The 13,219-nt window shown below is 46.9% G+C and overlaps 1 protein-coding gene and 2 non-coding genes across 3 annotated transcripts; all 3 read right to left on the reverse strand.

The window, feature by feature from the left end:
* Window positions 1–8,118: 8,118 nt before the first annotated feature.
* On the reverse strand, window positions 8,119–11,571 carry RPL27A (ribosomal protein L27a). The gene is made up of 5 exons (XM_086472155.1): window positions 11,511–11,571; window positions 11,109–11,172; window positions 10,416–10,491; window positions 9,430–9,604; window positions 8,119–8,311 (listed from the first exon to the last, which is right to left on the reverse strand). Exons 1-5 carry the CDS (start codon window positions 11,511–11,513, stop codon window positions 8,183–8,185), a joined length of 447 nt encoding a protein of 148 aa, XP_086328281.1. The 5' UTR covers window positions 11,514–11,571; the 3' UTR covers window positions 8,119–8,182.
* Window positions 8,961–9,092, reverse strand: LOC147414604 (small nucleolar RNA SNORA3/SNORA45 family). The gene has a single exon (XR_015183855.1). It is a non-coding gene; the product is annotated as a small nucleolar RNA SNORA3/SNORA45 family (small nucleolar RNA).
* Window positions 9,925–10,056, reverse strand: LOC147414605 (small nucleolar RNA SNORA3/SNORA45 family). The gene has a single exon (XR_015183854.1). It is a non-coding gene; the product is annotated as a small nucleolar RNA SNORA3/SNORA45 family (small nucleolar RNA).
* Window positions 11,572–13,219: the final 1,648 nt, after the last annotated feature.

The following is a 13,219-nucleotide window of genomic DNA, read 5'->3' on the forward strand; positions in this document are numbered from 1 at the left end:
TTTGAAACTAATAAGTTGGCAATATTTAGAGCACTAAAACTATTTAAATCATTGAACATCTTATGGAGAGGAAGATTTGCAGCTAAGGGTAATTTATTTTGGCACCCACCTCCAATTCAGAAAGGAGGGATAAGCACAGGAGCCTGGACAAATCTGGTTCTGAATGTATTTAGAACTCAGTGAGAAAGAGACAGACCCAAGAAGCCAAGGCAGCATGCAAGAACCAATTCTGTATGTTTTCACACTGTACTGTGAGTAGCAATTCACACAGGTAGGAGCCTGGGAAAGTCCTCATCTGAGAAATTTCCATCTCGGGAGACAGGGGAATTCCTTTTCTCTTTTTCTTACCCAATCCCTTTTTTTAAAATTATTCCCTCCCATGCACTAGACAGACTTGAAGCACACAACAGATCTGCAGAGAAGAATGTGGATTGTCTGTTACATGAAGAGAGGGAATAAAAAGGGGAAAGGGACAGTGGCCTGTGGGAAAAGAAAAGAAAGACTGAGAATCTGAAAGTCCCTTTCATATAAGAAGGATATGTAGGAGCCAAACTCACAAAGAAAATTTTCTTTTTCTACTCAAATTACTTCCAAACTCTCAGTTGTCACAGGTCTGAATAAATTCTGATGTGTATACAGTTTTTCCACAACAGCACTGGCTATCTCAGAGTTTGCATTCATGAGTCATCTTAGACACATACAGGTGTAAAAGTAAGTTTCCAACGTCAACACCCATCAAATATCAGGATCACTGACCTCCATCTTCTCAGCAATCTCAATACAACAACAACAAACTAGAAGAAAGCTTTATGTTAGTATAGTACTATTTATAATAAAGCATACCAAGCCCCTCAAATTCAAGTATGCCCTTGTAGCAAATGTCAGATTAACTTCACTTGGAAATATATTCACTTTTTCCATTCTTATATTTTTCTTAAAGAATTCATAGTGAGTAAGGAGCACATTTTTATTACAGGCCATATTTCATGTTTAGTCACCTAAAATGGTTTAGCACTCATATTTACAGTTTATCATTAGCATTTATGTATGCTCATACTTAAAGGTAACACTGAAAATTGAGTTGGTGTTGTACAGCCCATAACTCAGCAATCAGTGCAGATAAGACAAGCAATGTTTAGCATCATGCCATCAGATTTCACAAATTTATCCTGGCTGACCTATGGTGGTTGCAGTTTCAGTCATTGACTTAAATAAGAGACACAGATGTTTTGGGTTTGCTGCTCTCCTTGCTCACACATTAACTGAGTCTCTGCACCTGGTGTCTCACTTCATTTACTGGGTCATCACCGTTCATTATTTCTTTTCTCTAATCTTGCTGTTTCCCATAGAAGTTCCCTATCTACAAGACAATGAGGAGGTTAACAGAGAAACTTCAAGAATACAGAAATAAACTAGTATTTGTTCCAATTTTCTATAGACAAATAATTCCCAATTAACTCAGGAGCTTGAACAAATACTCAGTATTTTAACAACGCACGAGAACCTCTAGCTGCAGTCATCCAAGATCACCAAGTGGTATAAATTCCCTTTTCCATCTGGCAAACAGAAACAAGGAGGAGAGGAGTGGCTTACATGTCACATGAAAAAGTAATGGTGTAGTTGTTTTCAACAGCATTTTATTATAGAGCTCAGACTTCAAGCCTACTATGACTGGACCTCAAAAATTTTAAGGAGACATTTACTTGAATGACTGCTTTGCTCTCTTTGTCTTCTCCTAACTTGATATCTTTTTCTGTCTGTACCCTATACATGAATAGCCTCTCTCCTTTGCCACTAAGTTATCCCCTTTTCCTTTATCTTTTGCGTTTTGCTAGCCTTCCAACAGCATCTCCTAACACTCTTTCCATTTGTTCTCAAACCTGAACTTGTTTAGTTTATGTTATCTTATCAATTCAGATTACCATCACCTCGGGGAAGGTATCTTCTCTTCCTGCACATTTCTAAAATCTGCTGTGGAAGAGATAATAAATGATGCCACTTATTCATCTAAAGTTCAAAGTCTGTAAAAATACAAGTAATCTACGTGCCCTTGCTCTTCTTACAAATCAGTAATGAGTCTGGAATGCTTCCTCATGGCAATTAAGACTCATTCAGTTAAAATTACTGTATTCTGTGAACTAAGTCCTGCCTTATTCCAAAAAAGTTACGTATTTAATATTAACATCACTACCAAAAACTGTACAAATAACTTCAGGATTTCAAAAGCCACAGTCACAAAAAGCTTCTTGTCTTCACTAGTTTACTCAGCTGGTTAGGGTGAGTTACAGTATATCCTGCAGTCAGGAGGGTTCAGATAGAGAGAAACTACATTTACAATGAGATAAAAGGAAGAGTTTCAGTGCACCACAATGCATATATTCTAATAACAATTATTATGACCTCTGTTAGGAACAAAGAACCAGACGTTTTTGTGTGTTTGGGGGTGGGGACACAAGGGGAAGTAAAGGAAGAATAAAACTATCAGCACAACCGGTATCATAGAAAGGTCCAACATGTTCAAAAGGTTAGATAAAGATGTAGCCTAGAAACTACCCTGCAGCATTTATTCATTTATTGAGCTAAGCAAATCAAACACTCATAATGTCAAACTCGGTAACTGAAACTTAGTCCATTCTGGAAAATGTTAAATGTTGCCTAACTCTGTAATTTCTCTTCAAAACATTGCTGTTGGATGAAAAACAAAATGAAGGAGGCTTGTTCCCAATCCACCCTCTGCTCATACTAATCTTGAGTCTCCTAATTTATTCTTTTAAAGCAGTACTGTAAAGGAACAGGCTACAAAAAGTACTTCTCAATCCACCTATTTTTGTAATACTGCAATACAAAGAGCACAAGCCAGAGATTCTTAAATATTACCTTCGTATAGAACTTCATACTCAGTGGGAATACAGCTATAACCTTGAATCAAATCTGGAAGACAGTCTTTACAGAAGGAATGAAGGCAAGGCAGCATTCTGGGGTCTCTCCTCCGCAGGTCCCATTTGCACACCAAACAACTCCTCGACAGATCCAGGGTCTCCATTTCTGTCGGCTGAAGTTTGACATCAAAAACACAAAGAGTCACAAAATGGTTCATGACAACCCCTTCTCTTAGCAAAACACTTGATCACTCAAGCGCAAACTAGAAAGCAACAGCAGGATGCACGTTCTCAGCAACAACATTTATTCAGTCCTTGTGAAGAAAGAGGAAGTTCCTTGCAGCTGAAAATCACGTATCTGCTTTACAAACAAGAATATCTTTGCAGATTGTTGTGCAGGAAAGTGTGGTTTAAACCATGATCCCGCTATCTCTCTATAGTACTTGCAACTTCAGTAAAAACTGAAGTAATCTGTTCTATTGATCTACTTACGAAGCTGTTACCAGGCTGAATTGTCACACACTGTACATTTCCTGCTAGAAGCACTGAAACTGTACAATAAAAATGACAATATTTTCTGACAGCCTTTACAATGTCACCTCAATATTTTACAGTTTTCAGGTAAAGCAAATAATAAGCATAACTGATCATACGTCCACTATTTCAGCAACACATATTAGAAAGCTGTCTTGATAAATGTACAGCATCTTCTGCCAATCTTCTTTATAGAAATTTGATAAAATGCACTTTGCAGTAATCAAATTTCTACTGTCAAGATGACCACAGGTCAAATTATAGACCAAACCCGAGCTCCCCACAAGCAGGACAGTGGTCCTCCTGCCAACCTAAGCTCCTCAAGGTAAATTGACAGTTTTGCAGTTCATGTTCCATCCTCAGTTCTGTGATTTCGAGAGTACTGAGGGAGCTGGCAGAGCAGCTGGCCAAACCACTCTCTGTCATTTATTAGAAGTCCTGGTCAACAGGGGAGGTCCCAGATGACTGGAGGCTTCCCAATGTGACACCCACCTATAAGAAGGGCCGGAAGGAGGATCCGGGGAACTACAGGCCTGTCAGCCTGACCTCGGTGCCAGGGAAGGTTACGGAGCAGATCATCTGGAGTGCACTCACATAGCATGTGTAGGACAACGAGGGGATCGGGCCCAGCCAGCATGGGTTCATGAAGGGCAGGTCCTGCTTAACCAACCCAATCTCCTTCTATGACCACGTGACCCACTTAGTCAAGTCAATGAGGGGAAGGCTGTGAGTGTTACCCACCTGGACTTTAGTAAAGCCTTTGACGCCATCTCCCATAGCGTTCCTCCTAAAAAAGCTGTCACCTCATGGCCTAGACAGGGGCACACAAAGCCAAGATAAAAAATGGCTGGATGGCTGGGCCCAGAGTGGTGGTGAATGGAGTTCCGTCCAGCTGGCGGCTGGTCACAAACGGTGTCCCTCAGGACTCAGTTTTGGTGCGGGTCTTATTTAACATCTTTATCGATGACCTGGATGAGGGGATGGAGTGCTCCCTCAGTAAGTTTGCAGATGACACCAAGTTGGGTAGAAGTGTTGATCTGCTGGAGGGTAGGGAGGCTCTGCAGAGGGACCTGGACAGGCTGGGTTGATGGGCTGAGGTCAGTTATATGAAGTTCAACAAGGCCAAGTGCCGGGTCCTGCACTTGGGTCACAACAACCCCACACAGCGCTACAGGCTGGGGATGAGTGGCTGGAAAGCTGCCCAGGGGGAAAGGACCTGGGGGTGCTGGTCGACAGGCGGCTGAACGTGAGCCGGCAGCGTGCCCAGGTGGGCAAGAAGGCCAACAGCATCCTGGCTTGTATCAGAAATACTGTGGCCAGCAGGAGTAGGGAAATGATTGTGCCCCTGTACTCAGCACTGGTGAGGCCGCACCTTGAATGCTGCGTGCAGTTTTGGGCCCCTCACTACAAGAAGGACATTGAGTTGCTGGAGCGTGTCCAGAGAAGGGCAACAAAGCTGGTGAAGGGTCTGGAGAACAGGTCTTATGAGGAGCAGCCAAGGGAACTGGGGTTGTTGAGTCTGGAGAAAAGGAGGCTGAGGGGAGACCGTATCGCTCTCTACAACTGCCTGAAAGGAGGCTGCAGTGAGGTGGGGGTCACTCCCTTCTCCCAAGTAACAAGCGATAGGACAAGAGGAAATGGCCTCAAGTTGCATCAGGGGAGGTTTAGATTGGACATTAGGAAAAATGTCTTTACCAAAAGAGTGGCCAAACATTGGAAGGGGCTGCCCAGGGAAGTGGTGGAGCCACCTTTCTGGGAGGTGTTAAAAAAACGTGTAGATGCGGCACTTCAGGACATGGTTTTGTGGGTATGGTGGTGTTGGGTTGACAGTTGGACTTGATGATCTTAGAGGTCTCTTCCAACCTTAATGAATCTATGATTCTATATTGATCTGATACAGCCTGCAAAGGGAAAATTTTGCATCAGAGGAAAAAAAGCAAATACAGTTTTTCTCCACTGGAATCACCCTCTCAGCTGACCGAACCTCCTGGGGCCAGAGCCCCATGTAGCGTCCGTTGCCTGGGCATAGTGACCTTGCTACCAGCAGTACATAACTTGCAGCTACAATCTTCAGATTTCCCCAGCACAGAAGAGCAGCAGCTCTCATCTTAGGGATATGTATTCTCTTGAGGAATTCTTTCTCAGGGCAGATTCCAGTGGAAATAGTTAGTGAGCGGGTCTTTTGGGTTTTTCTACAATGAATAAAAATTATGAATGTCTCATAAATTCACGACCAGGATTTTTTTGAGTGTTGCATCCTGAAGACATTGCTATTTAAAATATTTTAGAAAAAATGGGCCATGTGTTAAATTCTGCATCATATTTCACACCCAAGATCCATTCTAGGAACACATGAAAATTGGTAGATATCCAGCAACTTTACTGAATTCACGTAGACAAATCCAAACCTACCACTAGAACTTATGATTGAACTTCAAAACTAGAGGTCCCTTTAGAAATGAGCTGTGGTAATTGTACCTATGGTTTAACAAGCATCAGTGCATATTGTATGAGCTCACTCTTTACAGCGCATCTTTCATCAACAATCTTTCAGAGGCAAATGTCGTTAGAGCAGCACAGCTTCTCACCTCGCTCCATCTCTACTGTTTCTTGCAACTACTGTTGCTAAGACAAACCAGCACCTACAAAAACATGTCATTTCTGCAGTAGGAAGCTGAGGCCTTAGACCACCACTTTGTTTAGACAGAGAAACCACAGCCCAGGACCAAAGCATCCACGCACAGAGAATCAGCGCAAACAAAGCCTAACGCTGGGAAATGCTGTATCACCCTGAAGGCCAAACCTGCGGCTGAATGAGCAGAAGTGGGTTACCATACATTTTAATTTATGTTTTTTGCATAACATATGAAACGACATATGAATTTTTTGGTAGGAGGGGGAAGGATGAGGGTGTTAAAAAGCGTTTAAAATTTCCTGCTAAGACAGGTATGCAAATCAGCAGCCAGGCAGCTACATTACCAGTGACACGGCTATGCTGACGGGAAACACCAAGCCCAGCAGCAGTGATTAGAGAGAGAACAAACTTAATTGCATTTGGAGATGTGCGGTGAGGGTAATGAGGCAGGATGCAGGACAGAAATGGATGAAGACGAGAGCTGGGGAGGCAGCTGACAGGCTGAGTTACACCTGAAACGGGAAGAAAAGTGCTGGGGGGGTGGTGTGTCAGCCCAGACACTGGGAAAGGAAAGGCATCGAGCTGGGGGGCTGCCTCAGGACCAAAAGATCAGTCGTGGCCTCAGGAGAGCAATGGCCACCCCAACACAAATTGAAGGGAAGCATCCAGATACTACAGGACTGGAACTTCCAGTAAAGCATCAATACATTTCAAATAAGAAAAGTTTGTAATGATATATTCATAAACTTTATCATTTCTGTGTTTTAGGGATGAATTCTCTATGAAAGTCTTTAAAATTCCTGTGTTCCTTTTTCTCAGATTTAATCAGATGATTTTTTTTGGTATTTCCTTCCCTCTATTAAATGTGGATGTTGCTACATGAGGCTCATTAAAATGTTATAACAGCAACTTTACCAGGGGTGTCTATAATCGCTTCATTAGCAGTATCGTAAGTTGCCAAGAATTCAGAAAACATTGAATAAAAATAGAAATATCCCCATCTACCAAGCCATAATATTTACCAGTAAAAAAAAAAACAAACCACAAAACAACCAACCAAACGTTTTCTGTTTCATCAAAACAGATGAGGAAGTTTTACATTTAAGGAAGCTAGCTGGTCTTCACCTAGCTTCATTTCTCCTGCTTTTATGTAGGAAAATCCTTTATTTGGACGTCGTGGACAGCCATCCTGGGGTTTCCTACCAGCCCTCACAGGAGCTTCTCGTTAAACCGGTAAACGCAGAGTGTTTGTGATTCCTCAGCCCTCTGACGCCTCGGAATTTCACCCCAAGAAACGGGACGGCCGGCGGGCAGCGGAGCCCGCCCGAGCCCCTCAGAGACCCCGCGGCGCCAAGAGCCCAGACGCCGGCCCGGAGCCCGCCCGCCACGGCGGGGCCGCGCGGCGCCGGGGCGCTGCCGCTCCTGAGGGCAGGGCGCGCGCCCAACGGCCGCCACGGCCGCCGCCTCGGCAGCGGGCGCCCCCGCGCGCCCGACGGCCGCGACTGACAGCTGCGGGGGCGGGACTAAGGCGGGACCCACCGGAGGGGCTCGGAGCGGGGCCATGCGACGTCAGCGGAAGCGGCCTCCCGAAGGCGGCGCCGGACGCCGTCGCCATGGCGAGAGGCGGGCGGCCCAGCGCCGCTCACCGGAGCGCTCGGACGCTCCCGGCGTCTCCTTCCTCGGCTCGGCGGGGCCCGGCCGCCGCCCGCGCTTGCTGGGGAGCCCGGCAGGTGCCTGGCCGGGCCGCGCCAGCGGCGCCCTGCCGCTGGGTGGCGTGGCAGGAGCGCCCCGGCCCCGCCGCTCGGGGCCAGCCGGGACACGGCTGGGTGGAAACGTACCGCGGGAAGAGCTCGGTCTCAAAACCAAAGCGCGACTGATTCCTCCAGGCGGTTCCCTCGGGAGCCGGCCCAAGGCACAGGCAGCCGCCGGGGAAGTTTCCTGTCCAGCCGCAGCGCGGGTACGGCCCAGCCGAGGCTCAGCTGTGCAAAACGCCCAAACCCTGACAAACCGCCCGAGCTGGCCCTCAGCGGCAAACAGTGCCTGGATAAGCAGGGAAAAAAACTCGTCAACTTCTGTAAATCGGCACATTTTACACATTGCCTTTATTCAAAAAATTTGAATAAAACAAAGGCTTTCATGCCACAAGCACGCAGGCACCACCAACTTCTTTGATCTTCTCCTCTGCTCTTCTACTGAAGAACTTTGCTTTCACGATTACAGGCTGCTTGGGCAGCTTCCCCTTTCCCAGGACTTTGTAGTAGCCCTAGAAAGATTAAAAAAAACCCATGAAGTGTTTGTAATCAGCCTGCAGGCTCCTACATTCAGACCTTTTAGCACACACCAGTTAAAACCAAAACTGATCACCACGACCTCATTCACTGTCTGTCTCCAATACAAAACTGGTACAAATGAAAGAAAAACACCCTGCACAAGCTAAAGGAGTTGCATCTGTTCAGAGAAAAAGTGAAAACAGTAAAATGATCTTTTCCTGTAATTTAGAAGCTGGATTTTTCCCCCCATACTCCATATACAGAGAACACAAATCTGGTAAAGGAGTCACCAACCTCTCCCCATTTTTCTGAAGGGGAGAGCAGCTGGCTGCACTTCCAAGCCCACCTACTACCCGGTGACTTCTGGTCAGTGTTTTTTACCTCTAGGACATCCTGGTACTTCTGAACAGAGCAGAGGACTCTTCTGCATGTCTGAAATGCACAACCGAAGCTTTCGCAGCAACAGCTGTTCCTACCACTGGAATCCTCATTTTATTCCTGTCCTTTACACTACAGGACAATCTCGGCACAAAGCCCATGAATATTGCAGCCATTGAAGCCATCGCTTTTTAGAAGGGGCATAACTGGCCAACACAGGTACCTTAACTGGGGACACAGAACGCACCCCCTTGGCAGACCAGTTCATGTCACTGATTCGGTGGCTGGCTGAGATACAAAACATCACAGCCAGTGAATAAGGACCAGATGTTTCTGTCCGAGAACTACAGCACACCAAGACAATCAAACATGTGAAGATGTGACTCTAGTCTCGACATTAGAGAAGCGACTACATATAATGAGACAGTTCTGTCATGGATTTATACATGCTTTCAGTAACATTTTAAACATGTAAACTTTCAACCACCTTCCAAAATAAAGTCCCTGTCCACAATCACACCCCAGCATGAGAAAAAGTTCTTACAGGAAAAAACATAGCAGCCTAAGTGCCTGTGTAACTACCTACAGGCCAAATCACTTGTCCTGAGAAGTTCACACATATTCAAGCCCTGTAGCTTATTTGCAGTTCGCCATTTTCCTACTTGAATGCAGAAAGCTAAGTTACACATGAAGTGACCAGGAACTGCAGGTTTGAACATGAGCAGAAACTTACTGAGCGCACAACATCAATGACTGGGGCCAGTCCAGCCTCTTTTTTTGCGTAATTGAGCCTTGTCTGTTCACTGACAAGCGTCCACAGTTTATCCAAATTGACAGTAGGACAGAACTTTTGATTCCTCTTCAAGTGATAGTGTCTCATGCCTACTTTTCCAAAGTAACCGGGGTGACTGTGAAAGAAACACATTCCTCATTAGATCAAATATTTAATTCATATGAACAGGTAGGACTACAAATTAACACTGAAACAAGCTTGAGCAAAGTAATCAACATGTCACATTATACTTGTATTCATAGTAACACATGTAGTATTTAAGTGTAATAATCATTAGTATCCAAACAAAGGAAAAACTATTTTCTCCTGTGTTGTTCTCCCTTGAACTCACAACTCAACCCCCTCACTGGTGAGTCTAGTCCAGCCCTGTATTTCCAGGGTAACCCCAACTCCATGAATCCAGGGAGGGCTGCACTGCCTGAGGAGCTTCAGCACTCCTGTCACTAACCTGGTGACTGACTGAGTCAAGAACGGTCACAGCCAGTGAATATAGATTAGTGGTCACTGTCCGAGTACTCTAGCACACCAGGACAACAGGCAGTGTCCAGATGTGACTCTAGTCTCGGCAATAAGACAACATCCCCTACCTTTACAGCTAAATAGGATGCAGTTTGGATTTAACCTAACATTTTGAATTTACACAACATTTTGTGTGTGCACCACTAAGCAGGGACCACGTTGCAACAGGCAAGTTTGGTCAGGTTTACCAAATGCTGCACTGAACTCTTGAAGACACCTGGTTTAAGTGAAAAGGCCTTTAGAGTAAATGAAGACATCAGTTGACTATAGCTGTAATACCACACCTGACGTTACGAGGAAAAAACATGTAGCACTGCAGGAAATTTTGTTTATTCGCATATGAAAGTTAGTTGCTTCTACTTCAGGAACATACATTTTGCTAGTATATATTTAAAATGTTAGCTTACTATTTATCAAAGTTAATCCTGTGATGGTGCAAACCACCAGCATTACCACGCCCTCCAGGATGTTTCCTGTGTTTGCCTAAAAACAAAAATTTAAGTTTGTTACACTATTACACATAATACTTGAGCTTAGAGGTATGGTCAAGGTCAATTTAAGCTAATTACTCTGATTCTGTCCCCTCTTTTGAATTCATCTCAATTCAGTGAAATGATGCAATTAAAAACTAATCCTCTAGGAGAAAAAACCATAACCATAGCATGCTTCCTCTTAGCTTACTGGAGTACAAGACACCAGTGCTAGCACAAGACAAGAACAGGTAGGAATGGCCAGAGTTAGAACGGACAAAGCACTGCCCGGTAAGCTTAAGCCATCACACAACCACATTCTCAGGCAGTACCTATCACCTGAGCGCTACTGAAGTTACAAATCCGGTGAATCTAAGAGAACGTGCAAGACTTTGGATCAGCCCATCCCTGTGGCATCTGCCCCCACAGCGCGAGGATCACCCGCACACGCTGCACCCGTCAGTACTGCTCGCTACCACCCAGCCGGACCCTGTGCCCGGCCCTGCGCCCAGCGTCCCATCTTTCTGCGACCCGTGAGGAACAGCAGCATCCCCTCAGTACCGGGGAGGTACCGACGGGCACGCACTCAAGAGGGGCCTCAAGCTCACCAGCGGCCGCCTCCCCACTCACCAACGCGGCCGTGGCCGTGGCTAACGTGTCCTCTCAGCTTCCGGGTCTTCCTTAGTCTGGAAGGCTGCGGGAAAGCGGGACAGCAGCTGTCAGCAAAACGGGCATCAAGAGGCAGGACTACCACCCGCCCTCCCCCGAGCCGGCGCTGCTCCGAGGCCGCAGTCCCCTCGGCGGCCACGCAGCCAGGCGCCATGGCAGCCCGGGCCCGCACGGGAAGGCCCAAGCGGCCTCACCACCGCACCGCTCTCCCCTGAGCGGGCCGCGGGCTCGGAGGAGCGCTTCCCCCCCCCCCCCCCCCCCCCGCTCCCCGCTCCTCCCCAGCCACATCCCGCCGCGGGAGCGAGCGGCGGCGGACGCGGCGCCCCCCAGCCCGGCCCGGCGCGCCCCGGCGGCTGCACCCACCATCTTGTCGGCGTGCGCGAGGGAAGAGAAAGAGCGCCGCGCTCGCGAGAGCGGGGAGAGGCACCGCGGGGGAGGGCGGGCCGAGCTCTCGCGAGGCTTCGCTGAGGCGCCCGGAGCGGGGGTGAGTCTCGCGAGACTGGCAGCGCGGCGGGGCTGCCCGTTTCCCGTCGGGGCTGAGGGACCGGCCGCCACGGGCGGGCAGCGGCGCCGCGCTCGGCGGGAAGGCGCTGGCCACGGTGCAAAACCAAAGCGGGTTTCAAGACCCCGGGCGAGCCAGGGGCCGGCAGCCGGTCAGGACGAGCCGGCAGTGCCGGGCGGTTTGCGAAGCGTGAGCAGGTTGGCGGGGCGGGGCTCCGCCGTGCGCTGGGGCCCCTCACGCCGCAGCGCAGGCACAGCTGGCCGGGCACCTGCGGCTTCCAGAGGGGACACACCGGTCCCGGGGCCGCTGCCGCTGCCTCCAGACCGGCCACCCGCTACAGCTCCCCGCCGGGCCCACCCTGCGGCTGGGGCGCGCTGTGCCGGCGGGGGGCGGGAGCGGCCGTGGAGAGCCGCCCTTAGCGGGGGTGGGGCTGGCAGGCAGCGGGCAGTGCTGCTCCCTTGGCATTAGACGCCGCTCGCTGGCTGTTCCCTCAGCGATCTGCAGCAGAAGTAGGATTTTGAACAGAATTTAGGAAAATTTGCAAGCTTGTTCGCTTTATTAAACATAAGTAGCAACGGGAAAATAAATACTATGTACTTAACACATCTGCCACAGATGTAGAGTCACAATTCCTGGAGAGTGTTACTGTTTCTCAAGGGTTTTTTTTTTTTTTTAATGTACTTCATACTATAAGACTTTAAACAAACCTTTACCAATTTAAAACATGGGTCTCGGTACTGGAATTGGTTTTCTTCAGGATTTCCTTCTCAGTTAAATAGTGCACAAGTAATGTTCCATGCTCAGGAACGCCATTAGTTTTAATACAGAAGGCAAAATAATATACTACCTATTTTTCATTCACCTGATCCTTTCAAACACAGATCCCTGGATAACACTAGGATTCTTTTATATAACCATAGTTTGAGGGTCAAGAAGGTACCAACTAATTTTTTGAAACAAACGTATCTCACCTTGTCCAGTATTCCCCTCTGATTCATGTTAGACAAATCAGAACATGTTGACAGGTAATACAAATTTTAAAGGCTTTCTATGTGGATTTTTAAAGTGCAGATGGAGGAAAACAGCCTTGGCGTGGGAGATCGGTTTTACAGCGCCACATCCTTGTACATCACCATCCCGTGGCCTTTTCTTGCCTTTGTAGCAGCTCTTCTCTACAGCACTTCCTTCAGCTGCTGCTGGTGTTTTACCCATCATTTTCTTAAAAGGTGTATTTCTTAAGAGATACATTTTCCCATATATTTACTAGCAGCTGTTTATAAAATAGCCTGAATCCACCTGTACAAGTAAAGTTGCACCTTCCACGTGGAAGAACTACACCTAGAAGTCATTCTAGAACTTACAGCTTATATAGAGTAAAACTAATGGAAATTAATGATTGTGGTTACATTTCCACTGAATCAAAAGCTCTTGCTATTTTACAGACAGTTCATGTACACTTAAGAAGCTTTTGTATATACAAAAGTGTGAGGGAGTCGAGAAAAAAAAGGAAACGACTTCACCTTTTTAGCGAACAATCCCTCGATTTTGTTCTATGAGGCTGATAGCAAAC

This window comes from Leptosomus discolor, chromosome 12 (assembly GCF_034619465.1).
Source record: "Leptosomus discolor isolate bLepDis1 chromosome 12, bLepDis1.hap2, whole genome shotgun sequence".
In the NCBI taxonomy this organism is placed as follows: Eukaryota; Metazoa; Chordata; class Aves; order Leptosomiformes; family Leptosomidae; genus Leptosomus; species Leptosomus discolor.